We start from the raw sequence: 20,170 nt of genomic DNA, 5'->3' as shown, positions 1-20,170 counted from the left end.
TAGGTGCTGCAGCTCTCTCTAACTTATTGAAGTTAGTTAAACAATAAAATAGCTGACATGATGAATACAGTGAATGTTTTAGACACATAGAGCTCACATGTACTTCTTGTACAACTGTAAAATAGTCTTCAGTCTGGCACTGCATAAAAACTGGAAGCTACATTTCATATCCAGCCAAAATACAAAGACCAAAGTTTAGAACAGTAGGGAATGCCAATTAGTTTTGTTTTTATTCCAGTCAACAAAATGAATATTTCACTAATTTTACTCACGTGAACGTAATAACATTATTTTGCCTAGTTAGTGTGTATGAGTGTATGATTTGGGAGCATTGATTGTAGTGACTTAATTAAATCCAAAAGCTTCCATAAATACATAACGGATGGTAGTAATATAATGGCTGAATGTGATTTCATAAACATGTTAGGAAGTATAAAATACACAACTATCTTTAAACTTGGAATCGAATGAACCAACACATGTAGTGATGCTAACTTAGAGGCCTTTGTTTCCCCCTGAGAGCTGAGCTGAGAGCTTCTGCCTCATGGAGCCTCTCATCAGCTGCCAACAAGCAACTTGAAACTGTGTGAATCTGGATTCAGTGTCAAATCAGATACCACAGCTTCATTTCTCAAATGTTGCCTCCATGACGATAACGACACCGAGGAGTCTTTGAACTAACTTTTGATTTCTGTACCTGTTTGTGACACATTTCGTCTGAGCCAAAAGTGGTACGACTAAAAATGTCAAGAAATCCCTGCAGCCCACACAAAACAGCACGTACACTTCCTGTGTGTGTGTGTGTGTGTGTGTGTGTGTGTGTGTGTGCTCTGGCATGTGGAGTTTCTGAATGAGCAGGAATGTGTACACAAAAGCTTGAGCTCTCCGCTTCACTTGGGAACCCTACATGATGTTTTTGTACAGATGATTTCTCTAGCCCGCAGGCAACCTAATTATCTCAGCTCAAGCGTCAGCAGTGAACCGAAACGCACATCGACACTCATACATACACGTAGGCCCCGTACACATACCACAGGGCCGTCTGAGTGCCACTCTCCTCCCCCATTGTGTCATGGAAGCTATTACTCTGCCGCTCTCAGTGCTGGCAATGTCGAGCTTGGGGCGACTCATCTCGTTCCTAGTTTGTGGGAGTTGTCTTGAACATCATTCCAACACACTGGATGCTCATTTGGATGTTGCAGTTTCTCACAGTTTAGTGCAAAAATAAATAAGAGTCGCCCTGCTTTTTATGTGCTTTATGTTGAGGTAGCAGGTCGGTGACTTAATTTCACTCCTGTGATCTTGAAGCACACAAAACCTATAAAGAAAAACATGCAGTGATTAAGAAAGCCTGCAGTCAGACACTCGAGGCTCTTCTGACATTACAGACGTTCAATAAGGGACAACGAGATGAAGCCACTCACAGCGTCTGAGGGTTCCTCTGAAGTGTGTCTTCAGACATGTTTTTTCATTTCATATGGTCCTAATTAAACGCCGCAATGGATTTAACATCTAGCTATGTGGTCTCCTAGCAACAAACAAACAAGCAGAAGAGGAGATTCTCGGGCTGGAAGGGGGGAAGTCGGGGACGAGGCCACGGTTTCTGCCAAACTGACTCACCCGGAGTGTTGGCAAACCAGGGGGAATAACCCAGATGACAGATGATCTCTCAGTCTCTTCTCGTCTTTGTTGCTCACAAACAAAGTGGTTTCTCTGCTTATGCAATAAACGCCGGGCCCTCTGAGGCTGCTGCTCCTTTGTTTTCCTCCGTCTGCTCATGCTAAGAGGAAACAACTGAGCTGCTGTGAAATTGCAATGAAATGTTGACCTTGTCAAACGACTAATATTATTTTCTATTTGTCTTGTACAGGATGCTCTTCCGCCACCCCCACCTCCTCCCCCTCAATCCTCTGCCGGCGGAGCGGCGTATTCATTGGCTGCCGGACAGAGACCCTCCCCCAGCATAAGTGACCAAAGTGGGAGACAAAGACCCACAGTGTGAGTTATAAAAACAGTCCCACACAAAAATATGCAGTCTTCTTAGATGTGCAGTGAAATGTCAGAAGTGGTTTGCGCACCAGTGGCCCAGGGCCATAACGCACATACTCACTGGGCCGTCTGTGCCCCCCCCCACACACACACACACGCACACACCCCACCACCCTCCCAGCTGTTGGTGTAAGGCTGCAGAGCGTGAGCCTCGCACAGGTGAAGGGGTCACAACATGTGGGTGACAGTCTCCTGGGTCCCATTGGAGATTCTCCCCCGCCACCCCTGACATCTGACCCCCCCCCCCCTCACCTTTACCCTCATTACTCCCCCAAGACACCACACACCTGATAAGAATTAGACGCACCCGTGCCTGCTCCTCCGCCGTCATCTGTGTCTGCCTGCGCTCGCATGTCAGACTCAGAGACATTGATGTTGCAGCTTGGGCTCCTATCTGCTTCAGCTGCCATTGCATAGCTCTGCTGTGGAGAGATGACCCGCAAATTGTTTTGTCCTCCAGTGCTGATTTTCTCTGGGTCAGGGGACACAGTCTGTGCTGGGGGCTCTCAGAGGAGATGATGACATGCGTGCAGCCCGACAGCAGGAGAAATCCAGAGCAAATGGCATGCTGTTCAAAATGTTGAACCAATTTTTATTTCCATATGAGAGAAAATGAACCACATGGGGTCAGTGCGTGTGTGTGTGTGTGTGTGTGTTTTGCTAAATGACTCATTTTTGCACACTGATTGTTCTGGTTGCAGCTATGTGGCCATGTTCCCCTACACTCCCCGTAAGGAGGATGAGCTGGAGCTAAGGAAGGGAGAGATGTTCTTGGTGCTGGAGCGCTGTCAGGACGGCTGGTTCAAGGGCACCTCCATGCACACCGGCAAGATAGGAGTCTTCCCTGGGAACTACATGAGTCCAGTCAGCAGGTCAGTCACTCGTTCACTCTGTACAGTCAGACACACACAGACACACACATATGCATACCTGGTTTCTGGGTTCACATAGGTTTCTGTGATAAATAATCGTGGGTAATAATTCCACCACCTTGGCCTTTTCAAAGATCAACCTGTTTAAAATAAACAGTGTATATACACTCAAATCTTTTTTTATTGATTCATTAATTTCATCATATTTCATACACCTAGTGTCGGCTGTGCACAGCCGCCCTAAAGTTGATTTATTCACATTCCTTTTTAGGAGGTATAAATGATTTATTTTCCTAATTATGGCTTTCAGACTGATGTAAACAGTGAGTTACTGCAGAAATTTAAATCTCATCATGGTTTTTTAACTGATGTAATATCCCTAGAACTCTCTGTATTGCTCATTAATGTGGAGACTCCGGTGTAAATCTCATTTACATAACATTTTGTTGGGGCCAGAAAATCTCCCTCATAAAATTCTCATGTAAAGGTCTCATGTCATGTCTCTTCTCCCTTCAGGACAGCGTCGGGGAACACTCAGCCCAAAGTTCCCATGAGTCTGTGCACTCAGGCCGGCCGAGGGGTCACCATCGTCAGCCCCTCCTCCGCTCCTCTCGGGGCCATTGTTCCGGGGCCTGACTTCAGTAAATCCCTCACCGTGTGCTCCACCTCTGTACCTGCCAGCTCCCAGCCCGTAGCCGTGGTAACAGCGGCTCAGACGGCCACAGGCCAGCAGCCTAAAGTCCCACTGCACGTCAGCTCCCAGATGACTGTGAATCAGGCCCGTAACGCCGTCAGGACCGGTAAGTCCGCCGCGACTCAAACGGTTCACGGTTCATGTGATGAATGCTGCTTCATCACATGAACAGCGCGACAGCTGCCTGACTTTGTTTTATATTCCATCTGCAGCTGCGTGTCACAGTCAGGACCGGCCCACGGCAGCGGTGACGCCCATCCAGTCTGCGACACCCGTGGCCTATCTCCCACACCTGGCCGTGTGCGCGCAGCCCTCCTCCGGCTCCGCCCAGGGCTGTTCCCGGGCCGGGGTGGCAATGGGCTGCGCCGCCGCCTCTCTGACCCCACCCAACGTCAGTGCTGCATCCTTGGACGGAGAGGCTCTGAGACCTGTCCCTGTCCTTGCCGTACCTGTCGGCAACAGCTCTGCGCTCAATCCTGTGTCCAACAACACAGCTCTGGCCTGCAGACTGGACAAGGATGTCAAGGTTGGACATGAGTTAAAAACTTCTGTAACAAATGATCCGTGACGAATGATCAGTGTCCGACCGGTTTTCTTTACACATTTTATCATGGTGAAGAATTTAAAGGGATAGTTCAACATTTTGGCAAATTGGCCCATTGTCATAATCCCTATAGTCTTAGGAGTAGGTTCGTCGCAACTTGTCCACCTGGAGTTGTTGGGTTGTGTATTTGATGAGTTTGAGAGGGAAACCAAGAAATCCCATTAGCCTCCGTAGCGTAGCTCTGAGCAGCTCGCGGCTCTGCTCCGCTATTCTAAAAATAGCTTGCACCGACTTTATGGCAATGGGCCAATCTGCCAAACTGTTGAACTATCCCTTTTAAGTTGAATTCTTGTGGGGTGGGGCATGGCACAGTGGTTAAAGCGGCCGCCCCATGTAGAGGCTACAGTCCTCAACGCAGGCGTCCCCAGTTCGAATCCCGCGTCGGGCAGCCCTTTCCTGCATGTCATTCCCCCTCTCTCTGCCTCCCCCTTTCCTGTCTATCTCTACTGTGTATCGAATAAAGGCAAAAAACCCCCAAAAAATATACTTTAAAAAAAAAAGTTGAATTCTTGCAGATAGAAATTATAGTATTTGAAAGTGTCGTGTTAAGATGTTAATGACTGATGACATTCACTAACAGTAGCTTCGAGGAGAGGTCTTTTTAATGGATACAGCCTGTTTCTGTCTTTCTGTTGTCCTTCCTTCTTAACAAACAACAGCAGTGTGAGTGTCACCATCTAACCTAAGTGTGTGTGTTAGTGTCAGTGGTGGGGGACGGAACAGTCTCAGGCACTAGAAAATACTTGTGTGTGTGGTTTATAAAAAACCTGACTTGTCTCATCACTTCAGGAGTTGCTGCAGTTCTCCAATATTAAAAAAAAATGCTGCTGTGTTCATTCTGCAGAGAGAAAAGAAAAGCCTCCTGAAGCTGTTGTCCTCCAATAAGAAGAAGTCTCGCCCCTCTCCCCCTTCCTCTCCGACCCTGGAGGCAGAACAGACTGCGGCTGGAGAGGCGCTGCACGGCGCCGTCGGCCACGATGCCTCCCCTCCCTCCGGCTCCGGCAGCTGCCTGGAGTCTGAACCTGCTGCTGCCGCCGTGGCTTCTGCCTCTTCATCCTCCTCATCCTCAATGGTCCCAGAGTCTTCCCATCGGAAGAGCAGTCCCCTCGACGGATGTGCTCCCATAGCCCCTCCCCCTCGCCAGCCATGCTCCTCTCTTTTATCTCAACAGCATGACGCACGGCCCATCATATGTGAGAGGTACGCTGATGTAAATGTGCAGTTTCACGCTGTTGTTGCCAGTGATGGGAATAACGGCGTGATAGATAAACGGCGTTACTAACGGTGCTACTTTTTTCAGTAACGAGTAACCAAAAGGGTTACTGTTTCCCCCGTTATAACACCGTTACTAATCAGTCAATAAAATGTGCTGTTACTTGACTCAAGAAGTCCTTTCACAAAATAATAATACACCAGTTTACATGTATGTTATGTAACCCATACATTTTTTCAGACTAGTCAACTAGTCGGAAATAAGGCTCACTCAGTATTCCTCCACTGGTTAGAGCAGGAGGTTAGAGTTATGGTTAGGGGGGCGAATCCAAGTATTCTGATATACTGTATATGAACGCAATAGTTACTTTTCCTGGTAATCAGTTACATTTATAATATAGCAACTCAGTTACTTTTTGGAGACAGTAACTAGTAACTATAATTTATAACATTTTAAAAGTAACATGCCCAAAGCTGGACACACACATGCATACACATGCCTGGTTTCTGGGTTCAGATACGCTTCTCTGGGGCGTCGCGTGGCGTAGTGGTTAGAGCGGGCGCCCCATGTATAGAGGCACAGTCCTCGCTGCGGTCGGCCCCGGTTCGAGTCCCGCGTCGGGCGCCATTTGCTGCATGTCATCCCCCCTCTCTCTGCCTCCCCATTTCCTGTCTGTCTCAACTGTACTATCTATAAAGGCATAAAAGCCCAAAAAATATACTTAAAAAAAAAAAAAAAAAGATACGCTTCTCTGTAAATAAATAATAAATAATAAATAATCATTGGTAATAATAATTGCACCACCTTGGCCTTTTTCAAATATAAACCTGTTTAAAATAATCTGTGTATATACACTCAATTCTTTTTATTGATGAATTGAATTACTTACATTTCATACACCTAGTGTTGGCTGTTGATTGTTATTCGTATATCTTTTTTGGAGGTATAAAGGATTTATTTTCCTAATTTTGGCTTTCAGAGTCATGTAAACAGTGGCTTACTGCCAAAATTTCAAAGTCATCCTCAACGCAATAGTTACTTTTCCTGGTTATCAGCTACTTTTATAATGTCATAACTCAGTCACTTTTGGGGGAAAGTAATGAGTAACTATGACTAATTTGCTTTTAAAACTAACGTGCCGAACACTGATGACTCCTACTAACAGAGATGGTGACTTGATCGTCACGGTGTGTATCAGTCCCTGACTTTGCCTCTGGCCGTCCTCCCCAGGTACAGGGTGGTGGTGTCGTATCCCCCCCAGAGCGAGGCAGAGCTGGAACTCAAGGAGGGCGACATCGTGTTCGTTCACAGGAAGAGGGAAGACGGCTGGTTCAAAGGCACGCTGCAGAGGAACGGCAGGACCGGACTGTTCCCCGGCAGCTTCGTAGACAGCATCTAACAGACACTGTGGAGGGAACCACGCTCGCCATCGCCATCACCACCGCCACCACCGCCACCACCACCTCCTCCACCTCCTCCCACCAAACGGCTGCAGTCTGTCGCTGGCAGGGCAGCACTCGCAGCGTGGCTGGGACAGGACCATCAGATGGACACTTTAACCGCAGCTCGAGTCACCGACCAGGACGTCGGCGACGCACGAGCGAGAGCTTCAGAGGACGTGTTGTCAGTGAAAGCACAGTGGACAGAGTTAGAGGAAAGCACACTACTCATGAACGATTCCCTTTTTTTGTTGGTTATTTATATCTTCGTTAACAAATCAGCTGTTTAATGTGTGCCTTGTACTGTTCCTCACTTTATTGTACATACGGACACAAAGATGATTAGTCCTAAAACAATATAGCTATGTTACGCATTTTAACTTATTTCATAGATTGGCCTTTTTTCGTAGTGCGCCACATTAGGGGGTTAAGCTGGCACATGCCTTACGCCATATTGTACCACATCAGTTCTGTTCCTCTCCAACACACTACTGACAAAGGGTTTTTTTTAGCATTGTTTCAGACCGTCAGCAGGCGCGAGTCAGGAGCAGCCGAGCAGAACAAACGAGCAGCGTTGTCATCACTTGTGCTGCGCAGCGGGAGACGGGACACTTCTCCAGCTCCACAGGCATTACCTCAACCAGAGGATCACGACAGAGATCTGCTGTATTGCACATTTGGGTAGAAAAAGCGACAACGTACAGCCATGTGAACATTGCACATCTGAAACTATTTCTCTGGGCCAATCACAGTTTTTATTTCTCCTGGTGTGGGCTCAGGTGCTGAGGACAGTCACCTGCAGCCGTCAAGTATTTACATGCAATTAGCAAAACCTCCTGCAGCAGACCAAGTGAAGATAGATGTGTCGCAGGACTGTTTAGTCACGCCTTTTTTTTTAAACATGCAAAAAAAAACAAAAAACACACACACATACACACTCCAAATAGACTGCAGTCATATATTTGCTTACCTTCTTTGTATTCACTGACCAGAGTAGCTGCTCTCCTAACCCCATCGGCAGTAGCCAAACACAGACGTAGCTCTGCATCACAAGAGCGACATAACATTTCAGTAACAGTGCACCACAGATTCTCCTCAGTGTATAATTACGTTGGGTACAGTTTAGGCAGAGGCCGACACCTGCTGCTCTCAGACAGTCTGTCATATAACCAACCTGGACACGCAGTAAGGCACACACAGGTTTTGGACACTAACTCATTCCTAATGTGACTTGTGGCAATAAAAACACAGCTAGCTAAAGCACAGAATGTTTGCCTAGAGTAACATATCATGGCTTCACTCCACAGGAAGAGGTGTGTTGTTCAGTTTAACCTGGTGAAGGTAGAGTTTTTTATTAAAGTCAATCACTTTGACCCCCTTGATTTTTTATTTTTTTTTATGTTGTTTTTGTGGTCGGGTTTAGTTGTACATTTCGTCTCTACAAAGTCTTTAATGTTAAGTGTTGTATTGACTTGAATTACTGTAAAAATTTCTTTGTGATTGAAGGGGATCTGCTCATAGTTTGGTGCTTGTTAAACAGAGAGAATGGTCAGTTCTAAAATTAATACTTATCAAAGAATATATCACAACGTAATTCCTCTTTTCCTTTTATCCAGTATCATTAATGACTGATCTCTGACTGACCTGAAGTCCTAGTAGGAGGTATTTATACACTTGAGAGTTGTGGCAATCACTGAATTGTGCCAAATTTGGCTTTGAGAATGAATTTACCCAGAGTTTGTTTTTGTTTTTTTCAGTCTTTTGTTGCTAACTGAGGGGGACCACTGTGTAACTGACTGCTGGAATATGTTGTAGTTGTTTGTAATTTGGAGAGTTTGGAAAAGGATGGTACGAATCACTGTTAGGGCCTTTTTTTTGTATTTCTGAATTGGTACTTGCGTAGAATGAACCTGATGTTGTATTGTTGACTTGGCAATCACCACACCAACCTCAGGCTCTACGCTTAAACTGCTCTTCTGAGTCATTTCATTTCACTGGTAAGCCTTTAACTTACACATCAGACTTACTCCAAGACACATGCACACATCTCCGCACATTTGTGCACATAACATTTCTAATTTCTAACTAATTTGTCCATGTATTTCATGCATAGGCTGCACAGTTTCAGATCCATGAAACATGAAGCATTTCCAACAGTCGGTAAACTATATTTTCATTTATTGGAAGATGAGCAACTGAAGTTTGCTTGATTCAACTTAACAGATTTTCCTCATGCCAAGGTGACTTACTTGATCTTTTTTTTTTGTCTGTAGTTAGTCTGTTGTTTGTCTGAAAATGGTGAAACTGAAATCAACCTATTTGGCACAAGTCTATTATGTGAAAAACATTCTGAAGTACTTTAGGGAATAGCACATTTTGTAAAAATCTCTATAACAATAAACGCTAATGGTTTCCATAATTTCCCCAGGCTAAGTCATTGCTTCATGACAATGATGCAGAGTTGTTTTTCGCCTCTGTTTTCTCCTCTGACCTCGTGTTGTCGTCCTCTTCAGAGAATCGGAGACAAACAGCGCTGACTGTCTGTGTCCTTGCCTCGACTCCTCTTGCCTCATTGGTAAAGCCAAAAGTTTTGAACAAGTCTACACACTTTTTACAATTTACCACAGTAAAAAAAAAGGACAGTTTCTCCTAATTAAATGTATTTGGGGTAAGTCGCATTACATGTGGTCATTAGTGTCTCTGGGAATGAAAGGTTGTAGCTGGAGAACCTTCTCCAGTGACATAGAGCAGAGCAGCATGCTGCAAAGAGAGGTGAGCCGTCCCAGTGTTCAGCTGGGAAACACTGACAGGAACTGACAGGCACCCAGAGAGGTCATTGTACTGCACACAGCTCCCCGCAGAGGATGGGTTACCATGGAAATAAGTTATTCCAGCAGAGTAGACTATAGCGAGTGGGAATAATAAAATGTGTACATTTATTCATCCAAGAATACGTATACTTAAGGCACTTTGATGTGAGAACACTACAGTGTGACCGAGCAGTGAATCGGCTCCGCGTGGGTAAACGGCGCAGAAGGTCAAGATCTGAATGACCAGCGCGCATTTAAGTGGAGGAAACGGCTCAGTGTGCAGAGTGTGAGTCAATCATTATTGGCTGCAGAGGGTGTGAACGCTTCAGATATCAGGACTGGAGTAAAGAATTTCTTGATAATGTTTAAGCTCAGGGTGTGTCGGGCACCGCAAACACCGTCTCTGTGCTTTAGTTTAATGCACCGAGAGAACTGACTGAGGTTTTCAAGAGTCTGTAGAAAAGGGTGCACTTTAATAAAATGACAGCTGTGATAGCTTCTAAAAATAGCCTCTAAATCAAAGACAGAGCCTCCAGAGACAACACCAGGAAAACATGAAGGTTTTTGTTACACATGTATGAACCGAGGCTGAATATGAGCTGGAGTGACTTTTAATTTAGTATCTGAAGATCTCCTGCAGTTCATACAGTATAGTGTGTGTGAGTGTGTGTGTTCATGCATCTACAAGGCTGCAGGGCTATTCATATCTTATGTGTGTGTGTACATGTGTGTACCTTGTGAGAGCACAGAGCAGACAGCACCAAGATCACCAAGGTGTGAAAGAGGGGAATAATGTCTCAGTGCTCATGAAGGTGACCTGAATATAAACCGAGTGCTGCTCCTCTCCCTCTCTCTCTGACACACACACACACACACACACAAACTAAAACACTTCATACTAATGAACTCTGGTGAAGAGCAGCAACATTTTAAGGAAACGACACCAGCCGTGGTTGTATTTTCTTTCCCTCTGCAGCGTGGATGTGATTCACGGTGCTCAGGGTCACAGGTCCACTCCAGCACAGGTTGTGAATGTGATTTAATCTGAGCAAATCAATCGTGTTGAATGGCTGAGCCTGATGGAGGCCCAGGTGTGGGCCAGGGCCACCCACTCTCAAACATTACTCACTTCTCTGTGCACCGGTGACAGTTTGCCTTTTCTACCGAGATATATTTCCACACGGGGAACAATGATTCATGAGGCGAAGAGGATAACGGATCGTGGCAATTAATAATTTCGGTGCTATTTCAGGGTGAGTGGAGAACAGCGGCCTCACCATGTGCCTGTGTGGAGAGAAATCTCCTCAAACATTGACATATGTCCCGGACAGAACTGTAAGTACTCTTGTGAAATGAATGCATTCATGCACCGGTGCTGCAGTGAATGATGTGTTCCTCATTCAAAGGACACCATAGGAACATTATGTTACTAATGAAGCACAATCAGGTCTCTACAGGGCTGCTGCACTCACAAACAAAACAAATGTTTCTGCAGTGATCCTCGTGACCTTTGCAGCTCCACTCATCAAGCTCGTTAGTTAGAGAGGGCCTCCAGACTGTCCACTGCACAAACATCTACATGCTGTGATGTAATGTCACTGAAGGCAAAATGACCCTGTCTGTATGAATAAACACTTTATTTACTATTACTCTTATATCTTATTTCTCAGATGTTATTTTTTTTAATTAAACAAATATTGACATTGTCAATGGTTCTTCTGAATTAACAAAATTAATTATGAAATAACTATCTCATAAATCAGAGGTCTTCAACAGAGGGTCCGTGACCCCTAGGGGGTCCGCGGAGGTGCTGCAGGGGGGTTGTGGAATTTTTGGTTGATTAGACAATGTTTTATATCTTTTAGTTTCCACATTTATGTTTCAAATAAAAACCTCAATTTGAATAGCTTGTCTGCATGATTATCATGAAGTTGACAGACATTGTTGATTGGCAATGGTATCAGTGAACAAGGTCTGTTTATAAATGGCAGAGGGACGGCCCCCTACTCACTGTAGCTCGTAGACGTTTAGAAAAAACATGAATATATCAACCTGTGTATTATTTGAAAAGCTACACTCGCTACGTTTATACATCGTACTGGGCCTAGTTTAATATAATACACATTTTTTTAATATAGTAGGGGCCCCTGCTCTATCTCTCTGTCAGTTTGGGTGTTCTTGGCCGTTGTCATAAATTATCACTTCAATTTCTTTTTTTCTTCTTCAGCTTTTCTGAATTAATCTGATGTGATTATTGTTAATTTAAAACAACAACAACAAAAACATGACTGAATCTTTAAAGTTTAACTTGTCTACTTCGTTTAAACAACGTGGGAACATTTACAGAGAAACTCTGAAAACAGGAACATTTGGCTGATGTCCCAACGCACAGCTGCACTGCGCTGCACCGTGTGTGTGCGCACTGCGCCACCTACCGGCCACCGTACAGTGACGCAGCTGCAGCACCGAGGGACAGAAACATGGCGGCGCCCAGCAGCAGCAGCTCCCGTGATATTGAGCCGTTTCTCAGTGAATAAACTCGGTGACAGAGGAGCAGAGACTCGTCCGACGGAACATGCTGATCTGAGGTCAGGTAGGTGTGAACCGTGTGAACTGACAAGGGCCATCTGCAGCAGCTGCACGTGACGGACAGTGTGGATACACAACTTTAAATGACAACGTCACTGTGTCTCTGAGAGCTCGACACACTGCAGCTGAAGAAAACACATGCAAAGACACAAACACACTACACATACAGACAACAGCTGCATCAATATGACAACACATGAGCTGCAGAAACTCACAACACAACAGAAGTGTTTCCACTATATATATTATATAACAAACAGTATAATCATGTGATTCTGACCTTATAATAAACCAAACACACTCAACTTATGCTCAAACACCGCTTACAGGAAAGTGATGACACAGTCAGACATAAACACACACATGATAACACCACTTTAATTTAACTTCTGTATATCTGATCAGAAACCAGAGAAGAACTGATCAGTGATCAGTGTTAGCAGATTTACTGAGTGACATTGTGTTTCTTAAAGGTCCAGTGTGGAATATTTGTCAAGGTTTATTGGCAAAATCTGAATATGCTACCCATGAATATATTTAAATAAGTGTATTATCGCTAGACAATAATATAAAAACTGTTTGGATTTAATAGCCTTATAATAAATATACGTTTCAAGAGTTTCACGTTCATAAATAAACAATAGAATTATTTAATAGATACATAATAATAATTGTATCACAACTCTAATCTCCTGTAGCTCAGAGCCAGCTGTTGTGTTACCGTACTATGATTTTTTTTGGTGACTAAATATATCTAATACATTATATGAAAGTCATTTTGTACAGTACAGCTGTCTGACAGGAAGTGCATGGTGGTCTGTGGTCTGTGCTGCAGGGTCATGTCCAGGCTGGCTGTGGTGTGTGGGGGCTCCAGGGGCATTGGGAGGGCCGTGTCCCGCCTGCTGGCAGAGAGGGGCTGCAGGGTGGCTGTGGTCTCCAGGAACAAAGACACTGCCCAGGACACTGTGGCGTCTCTACATGGAGGTGGAGTGCGCGCACACACACACACACACACACACACACACACACACACACACACACATGTTTGTATGGCTACTGTATCTTTGTGAGGACACTCATTGACATAGTGTTTTCCCTAACCTCTTACCCTAACATTAACCATCCAAAACAAAGGCCTAACCTTAACCATTACTCTTAACCTAACTTAAACCTAATTATAATGACCTAGTTATTATAAAGTCTTAACCCTCAAACAGCCCTTGGAAGGGGTCTGAGAAAGTGAGGACCGGCCAAAATGTCCTCACGTTCCCAAAATGTCCTCACTCTGTTGGTTAAAACTCAAACTGGTCCTTACATGTATAGCTGTGCAAGTACACACACACAGAACACAAATGCAAACACACGGCGTCTTGTGAAATAAAAGAACTGTAGAGCAACAGATTGTGAACTTTGACCATTAACACACTCTCTCACACTGCCTGTGTGTGTGTGTGTGTGTGTGCTCTGCAGGTGACCATGTGTCTTTCAGCTGTGACGTCTCCAAAGAGGAAGAGGTGCAGAAAACCTTTGAGACCGTCCACAAAACCTGTGGAAACATCTCCTACCTGGTGAACGCAGCCGGTGTCAACAGGTGAGCACACACCTGGGGCCAGAGGCTCTGCTCATTACCTCTTTGCACTGAACACACACACACACACACACACACACTGAACAACCCTCTGTGTCCAGGGATGCTCTGCTACTGAGGACCAGGCCGGAGGACATGGTGTCTCTGCTCCACACCAACCTGCTGGGCACCATGCTGACCTGCAGGGCGGCGCTGCGCAGCATGCTGCACACCCAGGGAGCTGCCATCGTCAATATAGGTACTGTCTGTACTGTCTGTGTCTGTCTGTGGCAGCTGGGATGAGCTTTATGTTCTCAGAGTGGTCACTGGGTGGCGCTGTACATCACTGCTGCTCTTATCACTGTAGAGGGCCAGACTGGAGCCTCTGTCTGTACGCTTTACAATCATTCACCACAGAACCACAGGTGTTTATATCATGAAAATCAGAAAAAGTGGAGGTTATTGTTGTCGTTAGATGTTGATACCTGAGAGGTCACAGGTTGTTTGTCAAATACTAAATCAAACCAGGATGATACACATTCAGTGTGAAGGGCGTTTATCCACAGAGAGTTTCAAGTCTCAGTAAATTAAATTAAAACCAGTGGCTGACTAACAGATAGTTAAAGCACATCCATCAGTCTGTGAGCTTTTAGTGTGGTTTTAAAGATCCAGTGTGTAAAATGAGGGGAAAACAGTGACATCTAACATTACTATATAAAAGAAGGATTATAAGGCTATGAAAACCAAACAGATTTTATTTTATAGCGATTATACACTTACACTGTAAATATATTCATTGGCAGTATATTCAGATTTTGCCTTGACAAATATTACACACTGGACCTTTAATGTCAATACTAAACCATGTGTGTTAAAACAGCTGCATAATTACTTCATGTGTGTTTTATCTTGAAGTGTTCCTGTCTTAATGGTTTTCTGCTTCCTGTCTGCAGGCTCTGTGGTGGGCCAGAGGGGCAACGCTGGTCAGTGTGTGTACAGCGCCAGTAAAGCTGGTCTGGAGGGTTTCACACGCTCCTTAGCCAAAGAAGTGGCTTCACGTGACGTCAGAGTCAACCTGCTGGCTCCAGGTCCGTCTCTCCGCCGGCTCATTCGTCGCCCCGTCTCCTCTGTCACCGTACTTGTAGTTTTCATGGTCTTTTTCTTGTCCCCGTCCTCCTTTTTGTGTCCAGGATTTATCCGCACCGACATGACCGCGGGGCTGAAGGAGGAGGACGCGGCGCGCTCCATCCCGCTGGGGAGGTTTGGCGAGCCGGAGGAGGCGGCCCAGGCTGCCCTCTTCCTCCTGGAGTCGCCCTACGTGACGGGACAGGTGCTGGCGGTGGACGGAGGGCTGCAGCTGCTCATGTAGCGACCTGCTGGAAGCCTGGAGGACGTCCGACTGACAGAAGTGAACTCTTGACTCGAGTGTGAACGCCGCTCCGTCGTGGCCCACGTTAGTGAAAACACAAACTCAGGCAGCTCCCTACATCTGCAGCAGGGTCACTCCGGCCTTTCTGCTGAGTCACCGTCCGCCCTCGGGGGGGGGGGGAAGGGGGGGCGTGGCCTGGCGCGAGTGACGGGCGCCATCGTGACTAAACGCCGCTGACTCCACGCTGTCTGCAGTCCAGACCTCACTGACCCCAGCTCCTAAATTTGATCAGTTGATTTAACGCTTTCTGTCTTTTTTTCCATGACTGTACAACTGATCTCCCACCCCACACACATCTCCCACGAGAGACCCCTCACAGCCCGACACATGCCCCCCCCCACACTCCCCACTCCCGGAGCCCACCTCTGCAGGGGCCGGCGGAGGGGTCGGGCACGTCGGGGCTGCAGCTGGAGGAAATTAGAGGCAGTGGTGGAGGTGGAGGGGTATTTTTAGCTGGGGGAATGTTGTGAGTGTCTGGTTACAGCTCTGCTCCTGCAGTGTGGATGGATGAGGTTGGAGGTGACTGTCACGCTGGGCGATGAGATGTGAAATGCCATGTTGCTTGTTGCTTTCACTGAAACCTGCTGTTACCATCCATTAATGTCACAACCACCACTCTAACTTTGATTGCTCACCCTCTCTCTCTCTCTCTCTCTCTCTCTCTCTCTCTCTCTGTCTTGTGTGTGCACTTCCATTCTGAACATTATATTTCCTATTAAAGGACTAGGTGACATTAAAGGTCCAGTGTGTAATATTTGTCAAGGTTTATTGGCAAAATCTGAATATACTACCGATGAATATTTTAAGAGTTCATTTTCAAAAGCAGATATTTACACCAGGTGATATCAGTCAAACTAAAGTTGCGTAGCTTTGACCAAGGAGATGAGACGTAACAAAATACATGTATCTCAAAAAAATAAAGCTTTATTGAAAACAACACTATGCAAAGAATAAAAGCGTCTGCTCTTTTTTTTCAAAATGGCGTTTATCTGCTTTTGCAAATGAACTCTTCATTTGTATAATATATATATTTGTATAATCGCTATAAAACAAAATCCCTTTGGTTTTCATAGCCTTAGAATTCTTCTTTTATAGTGAGGGTCTTGCGTAGAGAGTGTCGCCATCTTGCGACGCCATGTTTATACAGAATGGAAAATCCAGCCAATGCGTTTCAAGGTTCATAAATAAACAATAGAATTATTTAATAGATAAATAATATCAGAATGCTAGATGTCACTGTTTTCCCCTCATTTTACACATGGGACCTTTAAGCTCTCATTAGCGTTCTTTGCAGGCAGGGTCTCTCCTCGGTGACTGATGGTGTGTTTTTTGGCGTTCACTTGCCAGGCTACAAAAACATCTCACGCTGTCTGAGGAGGTTTTTATTAACTTTCATAACCTAAAATAATATCAGGAGAACAATCCATATACAGGCATTGATTGGCATAGAAATGTGCAAACACAGTAACTGTCAGCTGATGCAAGCTCCGAACAGACACAGGAAAAAGACGCCCACTTTGTATAGCATTACAGAGGTGACAAAAATAGTAGATATAAATATACCTTGCTTTTACTTTTCAGCAGCTGAAGAGCGTTTGCTGTCCCTCTACACTGGGGAAAAAAATTGTGTTTTTGTACATTCTGGTAAAAGTTGTTTGGCACCGTACAAGTGTCCAAAAATAACATGCAGAGAAACTGTGTTTGCATTAAGCCTAAAAGTGATTTAAGGCAGTAAATATATTTATAAAACTTCATGATACAGAAAGTTGTATTATCAGTGAACAGAAAGGCTGCTGATATAAGTTATGTCGAGACTGATGGGAAAGTAAATCGCTTTTTTTTTTAGTTTTTTTCCATACAAAAATAAAGTGGACAATCTGTGACGTGTGTGACAAATGACACTGAAACCTTTCACAGCACCCTCTCTCCAGTGAGAACAGTTCAATTCACACTTGTAAAATAAACCATCAAAAAAGAAGGAAAAAAAAAACATCACCAAAAAAAGAACCGCCATCACCAAAAGTTTTCTGTATTCTCCATTTTTCTACATCACCACTGCCGCTGCCGTCGTCCACATCCCTCTGACCACGTTAAAGCTGACGTCCTCTACAAAAACCTGCTTTTGTCCTTCTCTCTCTTCCTGTTTGATCCAAACTCTTGAGCTCAGCTGCATCACAAACAAACAAATCTCATCCATGTGAAATCTTTCTTCTTTCTCTCACCTCACTTCTGTTCCCTAAAAAAAAAAAAAAAAAATCTAAACATACTGTTTGTAAGGCCCGGCCTTGTCCAATATCTGTAAGCTAATAAGCTGAGACTGTGCTCCTATGATCAGATATCAGCCCACATAACAACATGTGATCTCCTTCATCAAAGCCGCGCTGCTTTGAATCATTCAGTCTCTTTAAGTCTCCACACAGTGTGTGGAGTGCTGCTACTCATAGGTACAGTATTACTCTGTGTATTGCAAATGGCACCACTTGAACATGCATAGTAATTCTATGTTTCATTTCACTTTTCAACCTGCTTTTTTTTAATATAGCTTTACAGAAACAAGAGGCACTTGAACAGGAGACGCTCTGCAGAACAGAATCAGTTCCTCAGATGCTCTTTTTCTCGCCGTGAACACTTCAATCACTTTCCAGGTCCAGTTGATAAAATGAAGCTCGAAGAATTCTGCAATATAATGGTTGGTATCATACTATAAAAGCATAAGAAACCACCGCTGCACCAGCTCACTCTGCCCACTGACCCCTGTAGTTCTGTATCTGCACTTCACAATGATGGTGGACAAGGTTTATATTCTGCACCCCCCATCACCTCCCCCAACTCCCTCCCTTTGCCGTCAAAGTATCTCTCTCAGGAAGTGCAGGGAGTGAGGGCAGCTCTCGGGGTTTTTTTTTTTTTTTTGTGGGGTGACGTCACAGTCCTCTCTCCCGCCTGTGGCCTCTACAGGTCGTCGCTTTCCACCAGGCCGCCAGGCGGCAGCGGGCTGGAGTCGGGGAAGAAGGCCGCCTTCACGTCCAGGCCTCTCTCTGTCAGTGCGGCGTAGCGGCTGGTGGAGGGACGCACCTTCTTGGGCTTGGGGAGGTTGGGCTGCTGCCACGGAGCTGAGGACAGAGCAGAGACAGTTGTAAAATGCTCATGAATTTATTTAATTTTTCATCTACACATCAACTTCACAGGTTTTCCTGAATACTGGTGCCAAATCTCTAGGCCCATCTAGGTATTCCTGACCTTATATTGATTACAAGTGCTTTGGTATTTGTTGATATCTTCTGGTCTGCCTTTACTGCTGAGATTAATCTAGGGTGTTTATTGCCTGCATATTTTTCTTTTCTATATATCCAGATCCGACTTCAGATGTCCTCTACCAGTTTAGGTCCATCAAAAAATGGCTTAAAGCAGAAGTAAGCGGAATATTTGTGTTAATATAAGTCTTAAATAGTTATATCTTCCGACAGCAATCACTTATATATTGTGTTTGGTCTGAAACACGGGTCTGTCAGTCACTCTGCTCTGCTGTAAGCCGAGGAGAAAACTTTCCTTGTATCCTACAACCTTTATCCAATGAGGAGAGAGAACGGCATAAAGGGGCGGTCCTCTCTGTGTGTGCAGCCAAGGGATGCGCGTGAATGTGGTGACGTAGGGACGAGGGCGGGGACTGCTAACTCCATCTGCTGACAAGAAGTTAGCCAAAACCACCGGATCGCTTACTTCTGCTTTAACTTATGTTTTAAAGGCTCTTACGGTTTTATAATGTATGATGATGTATGAATCTGTATGATAATTATATGCAGTGCTCCTGACAATTGTTTACTTATCTATAATCTTGTGCTTTTCTATAATCTTTTGCTTGTATACAGTATTTATATTAAAATGTTATTTTTGCCTGAAGAAGGTCATAGCACCAAAACATTGCCACCATTAAGACATTTTATCTGTGTCTCTATATTTTGCAGTTGTAAAATGTTGAAATGTTACGTGGAGACAGGAAGTGAAGTGGATTCGGTCCAATGAGCAGCCACGAGGAGGTCGCCGGTAGAAACTTACCGTGGACGTCGAGGCGTGCAGTGCTGGACACAATGCCCGCATCGTTCTTGGCCGACACCGTGTACCAGCCGGCGTCCTCCTTCATGGCCGGCTGGATGATCATACACAGGTAGCCACAGTTGTCCTGGTGCATGCTGGGACAGAACATTGACACAGATGAAGTGAATGTTATGAATACAGTGGAGCTGAGTGGAGCATTAAAACGACTCTTTGAGCTGCAGGTTTTTACCTGATTCTGTCTGTGTTGTGAGTGAAAGACTCGTTCTCCCTTTTCCAGAAGATCTGCGGGTAGGGAACTCCCGTGACGCGACACTCCAGACGCACGGGATGACCCTCGGCCACGGTCGTGTTCTGCAGCTTCTCCACAAACGAAGGGGCCTTGTGCATCTCTTTGGCTGTGGAGACAGTGTGTTACTGAGCTGCTCTCATACACACCTCCTCTGACAGGCACAGACACTGACTATGTGCTTTTCCTTTAGTTGTAGATTTCTTCACTATCTAACAGCCAACTCCTGCACTGTCAGTCATGTGTGACAGCTCAGTTCGACCCTGTCAGTTTCCAAGCGGTGCTCTGTTAGATAAAGACTCCTCACCAGAGACCATGATCTGACCTGAGGTCTGTGTCTGAATGTGGACAAGTTTACTAAACCAATCTATATCATCACTGCCTGCAAAACTTGTCCAACTTGAGAAAGAATGATGTAAAAGTATGTTTGTTAACTACAGGGACAATACAATATAACACAGAGAAAAGAAAATATACAAAAATATAAAAAAAATATATACTATGTACATCCTATTTTATTCACAATATATGGATGTACATTGTGTATATTTTATACTTTTGTTTA

At 44.9% G+C, this 20,170-nt stretch overlaps 3 protein-coding genes across 15 annotated transcripts in view; 2 read left to right on the top strand and 1 right to left on the bottom strand.

Moving 5' to 3' along the window:
• Positions 1-9,290, top strand: part of sh3rf1 (SH3 domain containing ring finger 1) — a 34,065-nt gene extending 24,775 nt beyond the window's left edge. For both annotated transcript variants that reach the window (XM_085773353.1, XM_085773352.1), the window contains 6 exons: positions 1,871-1,998; positions 2,751-2,921; positions 3,438-3,721; positions 3,828-4,141; positions 5,064-5,419; positions 6,663-9,290. In XM_085773353.1, coding sequence (XP_085629479.1) covers positions 1,871-1,998; positions 2,751-2,921; positions 3,438-3,721; positions 3,828-4,141; positions 5,064-5,419; positions 6,663-6,831 — 1,422 coding nt within the window. In that variant the 3' untranslated portion in view covers positions 6,832-9,290. The remainder of the gene's footprint in view (positions 1-1,870; positions 1,999-2,750; positions 2,922-3,437; positions 3,722-3,827; positions 4,142-5,063; positions 5,420-6,662) is intronic.
• A 2,831-nt stretch (positions 9,291-12,121) lies between these two features.
• Positions 12,122-16,004, top strand: cbr4 (carbonyl reductase 4). Of its 2 annotated transcripts, XM_085773331.1 has the most exons (6): positions 12,122-12,274; positions 13,106-13,254; positions 13,741-13,861; positions 13,960-14,096; positions 14,791-14,925; positions 15,028-16,004. In XM_085773331.1, exons 2-6 carry the CDS (start codon positions 13,110-13,112, stop codon positions 15,204-15,206), a joined length of 717 nt encoding a protein of 238 aa, XP_085629457.1. In that variant the 5' UTR covers positions 12,122-12,274; positions 13,106-13,109; the 3' UTR covers positions 15,207-16,004. The 2 variants fall into 2 exon arrangements, with proteins under 2 accessions (XP_085629457.1, XP_085629458.1); XM_085773332.1 differs by lacking the exon at positions 12,122-12,274 and having other exon boundaries at positions 14,791-15,316.
• Positions 16,005-16,635: 631 nt separating this feature from the next.
• palld (palladin, cytoskeletal associated protein) overlaps positions 16,636-20,170 on the bottom strand; it is a 60,764-nt gene continuing 57,229 nt past the window's right edge. For all 11 annotated transcript variants that reach the window (XM_085773310.1, XM_085773313.1, XM_085773316.1 and 8 more), the window contains 3 exons: positions 19,549-19,714; positions 19,320-19,453; positions 16,636-18,376 (listed from right to left, as the gene is read on the bottom strand). In XM_085773310.1, the coding sequence (XP_085629436.1) occupies positions 18,216-18,376; positions 19,320-19,453; positions 19,549-19,714 (461 nt within the window). In that variant the 3' untranslated portion in view covers positions 16,636-18,215. The remainder of the gene's footprint in view (positions 18,377-19,319; positions 19,454-19,548; positions 19,715-20,170) is intronic.

Source organism: Trachurus japonicus, chromosome 4 (assembly GCF_045865225.1).
Source record: "Trachurus japonicus isolate A0001 chromosome 4, Traja_1.0".
Taxonomy (NCBI): Eukaryota; Metazoa; Chordata; class Actinopteri; order Carangiformes; family Carangidae; genus Trachurus; species Trachurus japonicus.
Note: the sequence above shows the minus strand (reverse complement) of the source record. Positions and strands in the feature narration are given on the sequence as shown.